The sequence below is a fragment of the Macaca fascicularis genome, chromosome 12, assembly GCF_037993035.2.
Source record: "Macaca fascicularis isolate 582-1 chromosome 12, T2T-MFA8v1.1".
In the NCBI taxonomy this organism is placed as follows: Eukaryota; Metazoa; Chordata; class Mammalia; order Primates; family Cercopithecidae; genus Macaca; species Macaca fascicularis.
In genome coordinates this window covers 58,313,678-58,330,032 of record NC_088386.1, presented here as the reverse complement: position 1 = coordinate 58,330,032, position 16,355 = coordinate 58,313,678, and the positions used below count along the sequence as shown (strand labels likewise).

At 36.5% G+C, this 16,355-nt stretch overlaps 1 protein-coding gene and 1 long non-coding RNA gene across 7 annotated transcripts in view; one reads left to right on the top strand and one right to left on the bottom strand.

Annotated features, from left to right (window-relative positions):
* The window catches only part of LOC123567905 (uncharacterized), a 49,231-nt gene extending 42,774 nt beyond the window's left edge, over window positions 1-6,457 (bottom strand). The window contains exon 1 of the long non-coding RNA XR_006691040.2: window positions 6,268-6,457. This is a non-coding gene — a long non-coding RNA (uncharacterized lncRNA). The remainder of the gene's footprint in view (window positions 1-6,267) is intronic.
* KCNH7 (potassium voltage-gated channel subfamily H member 7) overlaps window positions 6,275-16,355 on the top strand; it is a 481,965-nt gene continuing 471,884 nt past the window's right edge. For all 6 annotated transcript variants that reach the window (XM_065525576.2, XM_005573324.5, XM_015432301.4 and 3 more), the window contains exons 1-2: window positions 6,275-6,573; window positions 8,251-8,481. In XM_065525576.2, coding sequence (XP_065381648.1) covers window positions 6,498-6,573; window positions 8,251-8,481 — 307 coding nt within the window. In that variant the 5' untranslated portion in view covers window positions 6,275-6,497. The remainder of the gene's footprint in view (window positions 6,574-8,250; window positions 8,482-16,355) is intronic.

Sequence of the window (16,355 nt, the reverse complement as noted above, 5' to 3'; positions counted from 1 at the left end):
TAATTCCAGATATGTGTGAGCTTTGCTAATTGTTCTGACAATATTTTCCTTAGTTTCTTCCCCTAGTCTTGGGTGGTTTCCTCACATGCTTGTGCAAATCAATACTCAGACAGACTTTCACTGACCCTATGAAGATACCTAGACCTCTCTTTCTGTGCAGCTCCCTCTGTTGAGAACGTTGTTTCCTCAGTTAAGTCCATTGAGTTCTGTTTGGTTTCTTACTCCATGCACTGTGCTCTAGAAGAGCTTTTTAGCCAGTAATATGTGTAAATCATAGGCTATATCTTGGTTTTGCTCTTCTTTCAGGAAATATTTTCATGTACTCCTTGTTATTCAATGTCTAAGCACCTCGATTTCTCTATTTTGTCCAATTATACAATTGTTAAATGTGAGGCATTAAACCCTGACTCCATCACTTTATCATGAACAGATAGATGTAGAACCACAAAATATTACTTCCAAATTATTTAAGTTTGGAAAAAAGCTGATTCTCTGTGTACAGATTTATCTGAATACTAAATATAGACTTTCTGTAATCAAATTAAACCTATCCGCAGATAGAGGCAATTTAACCATCACATTTTAAATAAAAGCAACTGTGCATTTTGTCCAGAAAAGAAACAATGCAATTTGGTGTAACTTGAAATCTCATTATCTATATTACCTGTATCTATATCTATCTATTTATCTATATACATATATGCATATTTCCACAAGGTGCAAAGACCAATCAAGTTAGACGTAATGAATACCACAAATTCATTAATTTGCATAATTGCAAAAGTAGATATGTCAGCCAAAACAATACAACAATTTTAAGGTCTACTGATATAAAAGTATCTCATATACCCTCTTAGCCTTCAGTAAAGCTATATGCAACAAAGCTCATTTTTGACCCATGTGCTAAATTACTTACTAAATTTAGTAAATAAATCATCTTATAAAACAGCCTTACCCATGCAATCTATGAAATCCTCACCTAGAATACCTAATTTTTCATTTTAACAAGCATACATTTATAGGTATATATATGTATTTTTTTCATAAAATATAATAATTTTGTTAGGTTCCTAGCTATCTTATGTGTCAGTTATTGATGAATGTATGATATTAACAACACACATACAGACAGATTATTTTCTGCAGGAATATTCATTTTTAGGAAAAGGACGGCCAATAACTTATTCCTTACAGGGAAGAATTTATTCTTCTACTAAGATTTACATATTATCAACAAGATTAGCCAAATCTTATACATTTGGATAAAAATTTACATGTAGAATATGTTGTCCCGAAGTATCTGAGGTAAAATGACTAGTTGGATTATAACTAACATATAAAGTATGGCATAAGAAGGGTATCTTAAATTTTCTGAAGTAAAATTCAATTTTCTGACTATATACACTTATGTTAATATATTAGGAACAGTCATTTGTATTAGTTCCTGTTGCCTGGATAAGCATGATTCACCGACTATTCTATACCTTATTCTCATGCCCCCTCCCCGACAAAACACTAGGACACCCTTAATCTAAATTAGTTAAATACTCTATGTTAATGTAAATGTTATTAATTTACTGATTTCCAAAATGTAGAACATTTATATTGTAGGATATATGATACTTAAATATTCGCTGTATACAAGATTTTGTCCTAATCACTGTATATCTATTTTCCTACTTCTCACAAAATTGAATGTTGGAAATTGTTATACAGATTTTAGAAATAAAGCTATGAGCAAAATACCTGAATTATCTTCGTTATTTTCTCCTAAAAATGGCAGTGTTAACACCAGGTTTCTTTCTTGCACTTGCCCCTATTTTATGCTGCTCAGCAATATTGTTGTTTTAATAAATGGCCTCAAAATTTCTGCCTCTTCTGAGATACTAAAGCTACATTATGATAATACAAGCTGAAATTTTCCTGACTTGTAACTGTAAAGTCAGATGTTTCTTCAGTTAAATGTGACCCAGTTAGTAGAATGATACCCAGGATCCCCCTACAAGGCTACATTAAAACAGCCATTAAAATGCTGCATTAGGCCTGGCGTAATGGTTCATGCCTATAATCCTAGCATTTTGAGAGGCCAAGAGGAGCAGATCACTTGAAGCCAGGAGTTTGAGACCAGCCTATGCAACAAGGCAGAAGCCTATCTCTAAATTTTTTTTTTAATTAGCCAGGCACAGTGGTCTGTACCTATAGTCTCAGCTAATCAGGAGGCTGAGGTGGGAGGATCACTTGGTCAGCGAGGGGTGTGAGGCTGTAGTGAGCTATAGCATGCCACTGCACTACAGCTTGGGCGACAGAACCAGAATCCATCTATAGAAAAAGATTAAATAGTCTGAGCACGGTGGCTGCCTGTAATCCCAGCACTTTGGGAGGCCGAGGCAGGTGGATCACAAGGTCAGGAGATCGAGACCATTCTGGCTAACACAGTGAAAACCCATCTCTACTGAAAATACAAAAAAAATAGCCTGGCTTGGTGTTGGGTGCCTGTTGTCCCAGCGACTCCGAAGGATGAGGCAGGAGAATGGCGTGAACCCGGGAGGCGGAGATTGCAGTGAGCCGAGATCGTGCCATTGCACTCCAGCCTGGGTGACACCGTCCCAAAGAAAAAAAAAGATTAAATAAATAAGAAAAATAAAAATGTGCACTGTGGTCATCAGATTATTAAACTAGTTTTGCTGAATTGGGAAAACTTTACATTAATTTCATTGACTTATATTCCGCAGCATCTCAAAAATGTGAACCAAATCACAATATTTAATTTGATATTAAAAAGTTTCTATTCTATACCAATACATGAATGCCACTTAAATATCCCATAGTGATGGTTGCAATAATATATGCTGCTTGAATGATTTCTAATGTAGGTTTCTTAAGCAGAGTTTCATTAATTCTGTGAGCTTCTATGGAAAATGTTGTGTGTGTAAAATTTATTGAATTGTTATTATATGGTAGGCATTCAAAATATTTTTACATATGTAAATACTAAATGACTTAATTTTAAAGTAATATTGATAATTAGGTAATTTTAAGAACATACAATCTATCCTGCAACCTTGCCTATAAGTAGATTGTATTAAGTGTTAAGCTGTATACATGATAGGATTTCAACAGTTGAATTGTGTGCTTGGTTCAATATTTGTACTTCCAAAAGGTCCAAAAATACTAAAAACTTGTGAAAGTGGGTCTCCACACAAAATATAAAGTTAGCTTTTATAGAGAGTGGAGTGGGGGAGGATAATTTTCCAGCCAACAAGCAGCCATGATTACCATCCACTGCTTTTATTCTATTGGCTGAATATAGATTAATGTACTTTCTCCACTGTTCCAATGCATAATGTATGAACACGATTACTGGGGTAATTTAGAAACAGGATGCCTTTAATCTTCTGCTCAATCAATTACAATACATAGGTTATAAAATGTTCTGTGATTTTACACTGAATCCTTAATAGAACTAATTTTGGAGTTAAATGAGATTAGGAAAAGTGTAAAGCCCACAGAGCTCACACATATGTAACAAAGACAATGGGATTTTAGCCATCACGTATTTAGTTAACCAACCCAAACAAACAGAGACCACTCTAAAAGTTGCAGAGAAAGAGAGAATACTTCAGGGAGCAGAAAGCCACTTTTTCTCTTGAAGAAGGAAAGTGGAATTCAAGGGTTTCCAGAATCAATATCCTATGAAAGTTAGTTTCAGACTTATAATTAGAGACATTATGCACAGTTACCTTCTGCATGTCAATATATCTTGTCATGTGACAGATAAACTTTGTGTTTCCAGCTGTATTTGGAAATACCTATTACTTTAAAACAGTATTCATTCACTAAATTTATGTGTAATTTTTAAAAAGTTTAGCTATATTACCTTTATATAACTTATTGTTATATTATTGTGCCGTGAAATCTTAATTAAAATACAACTTTATAGGTGAAACTTTAATTACAATCTACGCAATATGCAGTTTCTTCATTTTTTTCTGGAGTCCTTGATGCATTTTGGGAGGAAGGTGAACTTGGGTTTAGTTAAGACGCTAAGTAGAGAAGAAATGTGTTTTAGAACACTCTATTTCTTTGGGCATTTGGTGAAGAGAGTGGTGCATGTGGATACATTAGGGCCACTTGCCTGAGTTTGTAGTTCTATTGTCTGCGGCTGGTTGTAGGCAGAGAACAGTTGCCAACGGCTGATTCGGATTCAGAACCATGGATAGCTCCACACGTTCAGCACCTGGGAGAGAAACTCTAGTCGTCTCCCAAGCACGGCTGCAGCTAGCGAACAGTATGACGGAATGATGGACTTATATATATTTTTAAGGAGAAAATAAAACCACACACTAGTGATATATGGCTTTTTATATTCCCGCAGAGGCAACCATAAAGACTTAGGAAAGCTCAAGCTACTAGAAGAGCCTAGAGGTTGTCATAGGTTGCTTATTTTTAAAGTAAACCTTATTAGCCATAAAATTCAACATTCCTAGGAACGTCTTTCGTTTGATTCATTTTAATTACTCTGATATTAAAGAGGAGGAATTACTTCGGTTCTTGTTTTTGTTTAGACTTTGGGGTTTGTTGTTTTGGAACATAAAAGTTGTTATGCTTACTTCCTGGTTATTGCAACCCACCTGATTCACCTTCCTAAACTAACCCTGCTTCACGGCCCTTCTCAGTTCCACTCTCATTATTTCACTTCAGATTTGAAGCTGTAACTGAGAAAATAAGAACCCAATTGACTCAAGGCATAGCAGGCTAATGAGCTACAAGCACCCCCCAAATTCTATCATGCAACTGCATGTGTTGACAGGAATCTCTGGACCCTTATCTCCAGCAGGAAATGAGATATTCGTCTGTGTTCTGCTTGAGTAGATTGAAGTCGTAGCAAATTCCATTTAGAGAAAGGGGCGTGGAGATGGGCTATCAGGTTAAAGTGGTTGGGGGAGAGATAACAAAAATAAAGGGAAAACAATAAAGAAAAACTAGAAAAGCAACTTCAGAAACACGCTTTCCTGGCACAGCTTGTCACATTTGTTTTCCTAAGTCTCCAGGAGGACTATTTGAACAGAAGTGTCTGTATACCCTGAGATTCCCACGCTGGCAGCCTTTGAGAAGCGAGAAGGAAGAGGACTCTATTCTGCCCCTTGAACCCTTTTCTATCCTATATGAGATGGCTCCTTAGAGATGGTGGAGGAGAGCAGAATGTAGCTAGTGTGTTCCGGAGATGAGTGGCATCGGAGGTCACAGCCAAGGCTGGTAACTCTTAGCCCCACCCACCTTTTGTTCCTTCCCCTTGGCGCTCAGTCTCACCTATTTCAAACTCTTTCCTTGTTTTGTACTAGTCGCTGGCAATCTTTGGCCTTCTCGTCTTTGGCCGTCTCATCTTTCTCGCAGCCTACGGCACCTGGAGACCAAATCAACCCCCAATCTTGCAACCCTCCAGGGACTCAGGCAGAAACTGGGCATGCTCAGCGGCACGGGCAGCTTTCAGTCTTTCCGAGGCGCGGCTCAGCGCTGGGCAGGGACCCGCGTGCCAATTCAGTTCGGGCTTTGGCACCCACCTCTGCTGAACCCAGGGATCCGAGCTGCACCCTGAGGCTAATTCTGCACCCTTAGGTGGTTCATTCTCAATCTTCAACCTGCTGAGCGCCAACAGAGCCTACAAATATTCCTCATTAAGAAACTGTTTTCCCACCTGTGTTTTCCTTGCAGCTAAGGGTGCTTTAGCTACTGCGGCGTGAGGAGCTCAGGGACGGAGCTCTGTGGCTGGTGGCCGTAGAGATCACCTTCCCAGAGTAGCTGTTTGTCACGGAGTTTTAGAGATTTCTTGGCTGGCTTCCGCTAAAGCACGCTTGAGTAATCCGAGCTGTGGCGGCGCCCAAGCTACCAGGATAAAGGGAGCGTGTGTGCGTGTGTGTGTGTGTGTGTGTGTGTGTGTGTGTGTGTGTGTGTGTTAGGGGGAGAGGGCGGGGATAGAAACGTCAACCCCCCCGACCCCCAGCCTCCTTTTCTCTCTCTCCTTCCTGCAAAAGCAGCACAAGTCTTCCAACCCCCCTCAGCCATTCCTCACTGCTCTGGGCAACCGCCAGGTTAAGCCCATTTGCACTGGGAAATTGGCGCTGTTTGGGAGAAGAGAAACAGATCGATTGCCCTTGTGACTCCCCGCCCCCTTCCCACCCCACCCCCACCGCTCCCTCCCTCCTTCCCTCCCCCGCCACCTCCCCTCACCCCGCCTCCTTCCCGTTCCCCACCCCCAAACCCTCTCACCCGCGGCAGTCCGGTGCGAGGCCCCTCCGGAAGGTGAGGGGAATGGATTGGACTCCGGTGGGGAAAGCGGGTGTCTAGAAGTGGTGCTAATGGGAAGAGAATTCTGGTTTCAAAAGAGGATGCTCTGCCACAAAGAGCGGCTCGCGCGCTGGCCTGGGCTCTAGCCGAGGAGAGATCCCGGGAGAACTCCAGAGCTCCGGGGGAGCGCTCCTCGGAAGACTGGGGCCAACATGCCTGTGCGCAGGGGGCATGTGGCACCACAAAATACATTTCTGGGGACCATCATTCGGAAATTTGAAGGGCAAAGTAAGTTCATTTGTTCTCTTCTCTCGCCCTCGCTTTCTGCCTTGATAGTGCACTTGGCGTCCACCGCTTCCAAGCTGGGGAGACCGGCAACTCCAGGCTCTGTCAAGTTAAGAGGCTATGAAACCGAGCCAGGAGGTTCGAGCGGCAGCGGGAGTGTTATTCTTCTGATATTAATTTTGATTTACATTTTAGATTACGGTCTCCATTATAGGAGGCAATTTGATCCTCCTCTACCACTGCTCCATTATCTGCCTTGCTACTTAATGTCCTACTATTCTACTATCTTAAAGGGAACGTGCTAGGATAACATGGGTTTATATTTTGAGGTTGTTTTACTGTAGACTTTTTGAAAGTCGGAAGCAGAGCAGACCACACTATTGGAACAAGAGAATGTAAATGGTAGTAGCGATGTAAATGGCTATGCAAACTATATTTTACCTTGGTTAAACTGCAAGGCAGTGGTATGACACGGATGCTTGCTTGCTATTAGTTTATAGAAGCTAAATGTTGTATTGAATCAATGCAAATATATCCTAAGCAGGATAATTTGGAAAAGCAGTATCTAATCTCTGCTGGTTTCCGATGCAAATGGCTCATTATTCAAAATAATATTTCTATTCTTTTATTATCTCAACATTTCCATCTAGAAATTTAAAAATTGAAGTGTAATAAGTAAATCCCACAAAGACTGAATGAACAGAAATTTAATGTTCTCATGTGGACTAAATATAGGGAATACATTTTTGCTATATAAGTATATTAATTTAAAATCCTATATTTGTTAACTTATCTTCAACCTTTTCTTAAAACTATATTAATACATTTGTATGCCATATATTTTGCAGTTATTTCAACACTGCATTTAGTGACGTGAGGATCTGGTACCTTGCGTACAAAATAAACTTGTATATCCTGCTTCACAACGTATTTGGAAATAGTAAATACAATCTGTGGTATAAATTAATAAGCTCTTTGTATTAAAAAATTCCTGCTACTACACAAAACATCAAGGATCTCCCAAAGTAAAAGTAAAAAGTGTCATCATGATATTCACTGAGTGTGTGTAAATATTTTTCTTTTTGAAAATATATATTATGAAAAGTTGAACCTTTGCCTTGTTGAATTGCTATTAAATATGAAGTAGTTTCATTACTAAAGCTAGTTGCCTTTGTTTTTAACATGATGTATGTAACATGCCTAAGAGAGATAGAGAGAAACCAAAGAATAATAACTACTTTGAGAAAGTTGTATTCAAAGGGCCAAAGTTGAAATGACAAATCTTACAACTACAGAATGTTTCACTGTTTGACTTTGAAAATACTTACATTACAATTAAATGACATTCTGAAAATATCAATGGGCAGCTGCTTGTCTGAGGGCCCACTAGGATCCCCAGCAGTTGCAGGGCTTGAGAGCTAGACTATTTGGGAAATTCTATTCTTGCAATTTGAAGAGTGGTTTCTTAATACTTTCTGTTAAAATTACTTAGGATCATTAATCCCACATTTAAAGTTTGTGGGGTTTCTTGTGTTTTCTTTTTTCATAAAGTATAGAGAAATTAATAATTTGGGGAAGCACCTGCATTTCAGAGCTCTTATTATGCAACAAATTGCTTCAGTGTTACGGAGAATATTGTGGAAGATTTTTCAATGATGCCATACTATCTTCTTATTACAGATAAAAAATTTATCATTGCAAATGCCAGAGTGCAGAACTGTGCCATCATTTATTGCAACGATGGGTTCTGTGAGATGACTGGCTTCTCCAGGCCAGATGTCATGCAAAAGCCATGCACCTGCGACTTTCTCCATGGACCCGAGACCAAGAGGCATGATATTGCCCAAATTGCCCAGGCATTGCTGGGATCAGAAGAGAGGAAAGTGGAGGTCACCTACTATCACAAAAATGGTAAAATTTATCTATTTAGTATTCCTTCTATTTTATCCCATTGAAAAGAAATTTTGACTGTTAAAAGTTCATTTTTATACAAAGAAGCCCAAAATGTTCAGTTGTAGATATATGCTTTCCTTATAGTATTTTGAGATCCAACATGTATGGGTATTCTGATTAGTGATCTGGGAGAAACAATTTTTTCTTTGAATAAGGGTACTGTGATCTCTTCAAAAGTACAGTAATATAATGTCACTCAGGTTAAAAATGCTACAAATCAGTCTTAGATGCTTCTTTCTTTAGGAATTATAGAAAGATCAACAATTTACTGCTGCGTTGGTATGCATTTGGTAGGTGAGAAACACAGATACAGTGTTATTTGTTTGAACTTTAAAATACTCTACAAAGCAAGTTTATGTTGAAAACTATATCAAAAACTAAAACTATTACAGTTATGTCTCTTGGCTCTTTAGCTTTAGTTGATAGGCAACACCTCTTGTTTCTTTTCCTCCTTCTTATACAAGATTAAGGATGATAAATAGGTACTTATACATTGATCCAGTTAACCTGTGTATATTCAAACAATAAAGGCTGTTTATGTAGTCAAGATTTGTCCTAAACTAAGAAATGTAGAAAAAAATTATGATACTGTGGAGTTATTAGTATTGATTTTTATAACTACAGCAAAACTGGGATCTTAAACTTAAGGTCATACCTCAACTTCAAGGGCAACACCTCCTTCTGTCAAACTTGCTATGAGAACAATAAGAGTTAGATATAATAGTTCTTTTAAAAAACTACACATGTAATAGATAGGCATGCCTTAAATACACAATATATATTTAAATGAACTCACATATATGAATACCCAGATATGCCCATTTTAAGGTGTATATATATATATACACACACACACATACATATATATATTCCTGAATATCTATATATCTATATCTATAATGATATTTGACAATTTGGGGCTTAAAGGTAAAATTAGTTTTAAAACTTGAATGTTATAGTTAATTTTGTGGATATTTCATCATCATCTATTTCTTTTTATTCCACTAACAGAAATTACTGAGGCAGAGAGGTAGCTGTTCAGATTTTTAGAAAACTCTTCAGATTTTGATAAATATATAATGTGCCATGGCCTATATCATATAATGACTCATCATTTGGTAAACTAGACAGAAAGACAGCAGGGAAAAGGTTTCACTCTAACTCTTATTTTCTTATAATTCAATGTACAATGTACAATTCTTAATTATTACATTTTCCTTAACATGAACTTCAGTGGTTACAAAACATTACTAAAAACAAGTTTGTATAACTTTGTAGTAATCTGGAATGAAAGCAATTGTATAGTTATCAAACAGACAGAAATTGTTTTTAAAGTTCTTCCCACGTTTCTCGTACTTTTCAATCAGTAATGTTGGCATACTAGAAATAGCCTAATTGTTCTGTTGTCTTGAAAACATTTATTGGATTGAGCTCTCACTACCCAAATGTAACTCATGTCTTTCGAGTATCTGATGCCAACAATCTGGACTTTTGGAATAATTTGAATGTCTGACATTTTTTCCTATTGAATATTTATTATGATGCCAACACAGTCTATATTATGGTAACTTCAGTGAATGTTGGTCCATCTTTGGTCATTATGTTTTCTAGACCATTTCAGGGTTTTCTCCAACTCCTAGAATTTAAGTATGACATTAATCTGGACAGTCTAAATTGCTCAGATACCAGGTATATCTTTCAGAGTGTTTTCAAGTAGAAGTTATCTATTATAGCACAAGTGGCATGATGATGTTTTGAAAGTTGTGAGATGTGGGTGTGTAAAATGATCTCAAAACACTGTAAAACAGCAATTTAATAAGAATCACATATATGATTAATTCCTATTAAATTATTGAATTTTCTGTGTTGAACATATTGACAAATACAAATCTTTCTATTTGAATGGTTTTCTTGGTTATATGCATTAAAACTACCTTGTTTTCAGAAAAGGACTTTTGATTTGGAGGGTTGTTTAGGTATAAAAAAATTAACCTTTGGTAAAACGTTTGATTCTGTTGACTTCCTTTTCAGGTGTAACTCAGTCTTCAAGGATTTGAATATCTTTAGCATTAACTATAAAATCTACCTATTTTGCTTTGATTGATATGGAAAACACGAGATAATGGACCAAGCATTTTCTTTTTATTTAATATTTTAAGAAAAATATTAATTTGAATGACCTTTTTAGATAGTGATGACACAGTTGTAGTCATTTGCTTTGAATGTAATAAACTTGTGTTTTGGCTGCTAGTTCAGATACCTTGAATAGAATCTTCAGTGTGTCTTGGTTTTATATTTATGACAACTACAAAATTAGTTAGAGCTTATGAGATACAAATTCTTGGACAGTCTCATCTCTTAGAGATAAGACTACTGCCAGGTTCTCTACATTTATAAAAGCGGGAAGGGGGAAAATCACCAACATATTTGTTGGTTTGTTTCTCAAAGTTTCCTTAATTCTTTATTATTGATGCCATTGACTTTTGAGTTTCTTGATTTCTTAACTGTATACAGTAAATGCTTCTTTTACTTATTCTTTATTTAGCATTTCACAAGAATATGAAGAGTGATGTAATAAGCCCAATGAACAAATTAACAGAAAGTTTATATATTCTGTTTCCATTTCTTCCATTTGCTCTTACTGGAGGAGTAAAAATACGACCGAGGCATTATTTTGGAAAGCTTGTTCGCTGAAGTGGCCCAGAGGCTTTATAAGCAATTTAAACCCGTGATCTATGTAATGAGTTCACATTGATGCGGTTCATGGTGAACTACATGATCATCATTTTGCAACACCATTTCCTACTATGCTTTTGTATGTGATTGTGCTAGGTACAATTAAACTTGCTGTTTATCAGAATATCAATTTTTAAAAACCTAGTTATTTGCAGTAGGAATATTTGACAGCTCTTCCTTTGAGGATTCTATTTTACAGTTTAAGTCATTATTGCATAAATCATCCTTGGCAGCTGTGAAGTATTGCTTGAGGTGATAAAGCTGTAAATCTTTTGACATAAAACTCTAATTATACAAAACTATAATTATGCTATGACTTATATAAGGATGGGCATGTATTTTAATAGCATAATACATTCATTTAAAAACACTTTTCAGCAACAAAGATTAAAAAATAGCAAAGACTTCAGTTATTAACTAGTTCATAGTTTTAGATGATGCGAATGGAAAGGAAACAGAAAAAAAATAGTTCGGCCCCACAACTAAGTTTATCCCTCATCTGGTTTGGAGTATGTCACGGAATAGAGCTAGCTAGTTTAAGTGCTAAACCCCTTCAGGCATATTTAGAAATGTGACTTTGACCTTAAATTATCAAGCAACTTTAAGCATTTGAAAAAACGAAGTATATTTCTCCAGGAGAAATAAATGTCTTTACTCAGTAAGACAGTAGGACTTAAAATATATTATTTTTTTAAGTCAGAGCATTCTTGTATTTTTGCCATTATGCTTTCATACACGCTACAGTAGCTACTTTGCTAACAAATCAGAAATATATAGTGCTACTTTTCTTATCTTCACACTGCTTTTAAAGAACTGAAGAAGGATAAGGGACTGAGAGAAGTTCTTGGCTAATCCAGTCACATATCAGTACAAAGTTTCCGAGGTAGAGTTTGATTAACTAAACTCAGAAGAGGTCTTGGTTTGACAACACTGAATTTACTATGTCTGAAAATTATGTGGAAAGACCTTCTAGAAACAGCTCTCTTTTGTGAATCAAGGTGAAGATGTATACTGAGTGCCTCCTCTCTCTCACATAACGTACCAGGCACTATAAGTACAGTAGGAAGAGGTACAAAGGAAGATGCAACCTGATCTCTGCTTGCAGGACATTTGTATTACAGAGTGACTAATGTTCATTTCCATCTTCTAAATCTCAGCTGTTTGTATAAAATTATTTTTAATGGAAAAAGAGTATTTGGACTATGGGGTTGTTAATTGCATAGAGAACCTGCAAAATTTATTATTAATTGCTATTTTCCTTCTATTCCCCAAATTTAAAATAAACGTGCTTATGTGTATCTTTTTTCACCATTGTCATGTATACATAATAATGTATTAAAGAAGCAATGAAGTTTAGTTAAAATTTTATTAGTACAAACAGAAATTTCACAAAATTTCATAATAGCTTTATATAAGTTATATGGCATATAAAACATTCAGCTCTCTTAATTCTTGGATTGTGTAGAAGACATACAGATGGTAGTTTTTTAGACAAGAACAAAAATATATTTTGTGTGTGTGTAATTCAAGCAATGAGAAAGATTTTCAGAGCGTATCTTGCCTAGAGTTTGCTTGGGTGTTCATTTTAACTTTCTGTTTATACATTTTTATATTCTATTCAGTAGACTACTGCAACAACAGTAATCCTAAAATTCGTTTTCCCTTATGTGCATAAATTTTATATCATCTCACCGACTTTGCGTATTATCCAGAATTCAAATTTTATCAGGTGTAATTGTTGATAAAATAGGCATTCGCAAGGAATGGTCTTCCCCATAATTTGAAAACTATTTCAGTATTGTACTAAGTGAAACCAAATGCCCTAAAACTGTGGCTGAGCTCTGTTTATCAGTTACTTTTCACCATTCACCAACATCATACCTCTAAGAAATTCTGGTGACAAAAAGCCATGTTGTCAGCCAGCTCGAGGGAGAACTTCTTAGTTATTTTCACACCCAAGGGGCTTGAGAACAGGTCAGTTTAGGACTGAAGGAATAGGATAAGTTTAACAGGAGGAACTCGTTTCTACTGGCTTCCAAAGGTTTTTGGTTTGTTGGTTGGTTCGTTGGTTGGTTGGTTGGTTGTTTTGGTTTTGTTGCTGTTGTTGTTTGGTATAAATAATCTCTGAATCCATTGCTGGCAATCTAGCCTGCCAGGAGAGTGCCCGGTTAGTTGAGCCACAGGGAAGTAACAGTTGGGGTATGAAGTTTTGAGGTGTCATCATTCATCTGTGATCTATACTAGAAATTTTGGTGTCCTTTTCCATTTTTCTCCATCTCTCAGCTCCCTAAACTCAACTGGTCACCAAATCCTTTCAATCTTTACATCAGAACTATCTTTCAATGCTACCTCCACTTTTCCAACCACTTCGAAGTGGTCTAATGAAAGCCTGCTGTCCTTCTGAAGTATTCAAGTTTCTAGTTTCTCTCCTCCGATTCATCCTCTATATGGTGGGAGAGACCTATTCCTGAAACACGAATCACCTATGCTGATGGCTTATTATCGCCAAGAATCACTGAAAGTAAATTTTATATACTAAAAAGTGGATACAACCATCTCATAAAATATATATTCTCATTGTCCCCTTTTTGTGGAAATAACACTGAGGCCCAGAGAGACTGAATAATTTGCCAAATTGCACATAACTCATGCACAGTGGAGTCTGAGCCCTTAACAACTTTGTCTTACTCCTGCTCGGTGTACGTATATCAAACTTGTTTTAAGTCATTAAACCAGGATACTGGCTGGCTTCAGAATTGAATTCACTTGGGACTTCAAGTATGGTGTTGTCTTAGTCTTTTCCTTTTGTGATAACAAAATACCTTAGAGTGGGTAACTTATAAACAATAGAGATGTATTTCTCACAGTTTTGCAGGCTGGGAGAACCAAGATCAAGGCATCAGCAGATTCTGGGACTGGTGAAGGCTGGCTCTTTGCTTTCAAGATGGCAGTTTATTGCTGTGGCCTCACCTGGCAGAAGCAGAGGGCTAAAAGGGGTAGTCAGCTCTCTTAAGCCTCTTAAAGGCATTAATCCCATTCAGGAGAGTGGAGCCCATATGACTTAATCACACCCCAAAAGTCTACACTTCTTACTACTCTCATGTTGGGGTTGAAGTTCCAACATAAATTTTTGAAGGAACACATACATCCAAACCATCATAGGTACGTTTAGAAAAATCCAGTTGCATTCCCATCTCTGATAATAACTAGATGAACTCGTTGGAGTTTACCTTCTTCGTGCCTCAATTTTCTTTACTGATAACTATTTGGAGAATATCATCTATGTTGTTAGGCTTATTGAGTGTGTCTCATACAATAAAGAACACAGCATTACTTCTGGCATGGTTTCCATAATGTATTCAATAAATATCAATTAGTTGAATATATTGCCACTTTCGTTTCTCCCACAAATCTTATGATCCAGTCATTCTTCATTGCTCAGAGTTTCTTAAAAAAGTAACATATTTTTCTTCTACTAAGACTCTGTTTAACCTTTAGAAGTTTTTCTTTACCTATAATGAATACTTCAAAGACTTTCTAAATGGATTGCCCTTCCCTCAGCTTCTTACCCTAAAGAAGCCATCATTCTTCTTTCAAAGACAGATCAAAAGACTTCTCTGTGAAGTCCTTCCTGATGTTTCCAATATTTGCACCCTGTCTCCTCATAGCACTTGGTTCTAGACTCCAGGGTAGCCTCTGAAGTGTGCTCCTTGTTATTACATATTATTGTAGTCAATTTAGTCTATTTTTAGCTTATTCAGAGAAAATACCAAGTCTTATTAATTTCTGTGTCCAGGATATATGGAAGGGTAACTAGTACGAAGTGAGTGCACTGTTAGTATTCACTTAAAGAATGAAGAGAAGATGAAAAATGGTACCATACAGTTAGAAAAAAAAAAAACAGATTCAGTTAATAAGATCTGGGGGAAAGTGTGTTATAGGAAAAGTGTAATGCTTTGATTTTTTAAAATTTTCTTAAGAATACTTCTAAAATATTAAAAACAATTTTTACCTTAATTGTATTAATGGCCATATGTTTTATTTAGTAATCTAAGATATTAAATTATCCTCATACCTGAAACTATATGAATATGAATAGCTAGAAAAATATTTAGTGAACAATTAGAATCTATTCACCATAAATTATTAACCTGTTATCTAAGTGTCAATCACTTGCTACCCCACCAATGACTTACTAGTTTCTCAAACAATCTCTAATAGCCCAAACCAGAGGTTCTTCTGTTCTTTTCTGACTTGATTTCCTTGCTGTGGTTGACACAATTATATAACTAACTGAATATGTTACACACTCTACTGGAATTTTATATCTAGTGCAACTGTTTATCTCTCCATGTTTTCTTGAAAATTCTTAATCAGTAATGAAGCTTGATTTCAGGGTTATACAATAATGGCAATGTAAAATGTAAAATGATAAAGTTAGGTTATTAATAATTAATTATTATAATTGCCAAATGAATATTTTATCTCTCTTTACTGTGCTGTCTGCATTTAGCAATAGCACTGAACTACCGAGAAGCAATAGAGTCAGGTAGCTACAAGGCACTAATTATAGTAGTGAGGAAATACGTCTTATTACTGAACAATTAAGAAAGTTAATGGTTATGAGAAAACAGAATTCCAGGTTCTCATGGCTGTGACTGGATATTCCATAATCTCTGCCTCATCCTCCTTTAATTTACATTAAATATCTAATTAAGAAAAGCAAAGGGCTCTTTCCATGATAGCTTGAATCATGGCTGAGGCGTCTTCTCTGACTTTTCCCAAGTTAAAGTAGGCCTGCTTGTGTGCAAACTTGTCCTTTTCATGATTCCCACTGTTTTGTAGAATGTCTCACACTACTTTTTACTCAGAAAATGGGTAAAAACAGCTGTGGCTGGTGCTCAGTGGGCAGGAATTCAAGGGAGGAGTGAGAGAGGACTGTGGGTACATTTCTGCCTTTAGTTGGCTCATTTTGTAAAATGATCTCAAACTAGACTGTACTGGGCGGGATATGTGAGGTTCCCTGAGCCACACGGCTTTTGCTTACCTGTGCTTTCTTTCCAGATGAGTCAGAATACAGTGTAACAGCAAGTGGA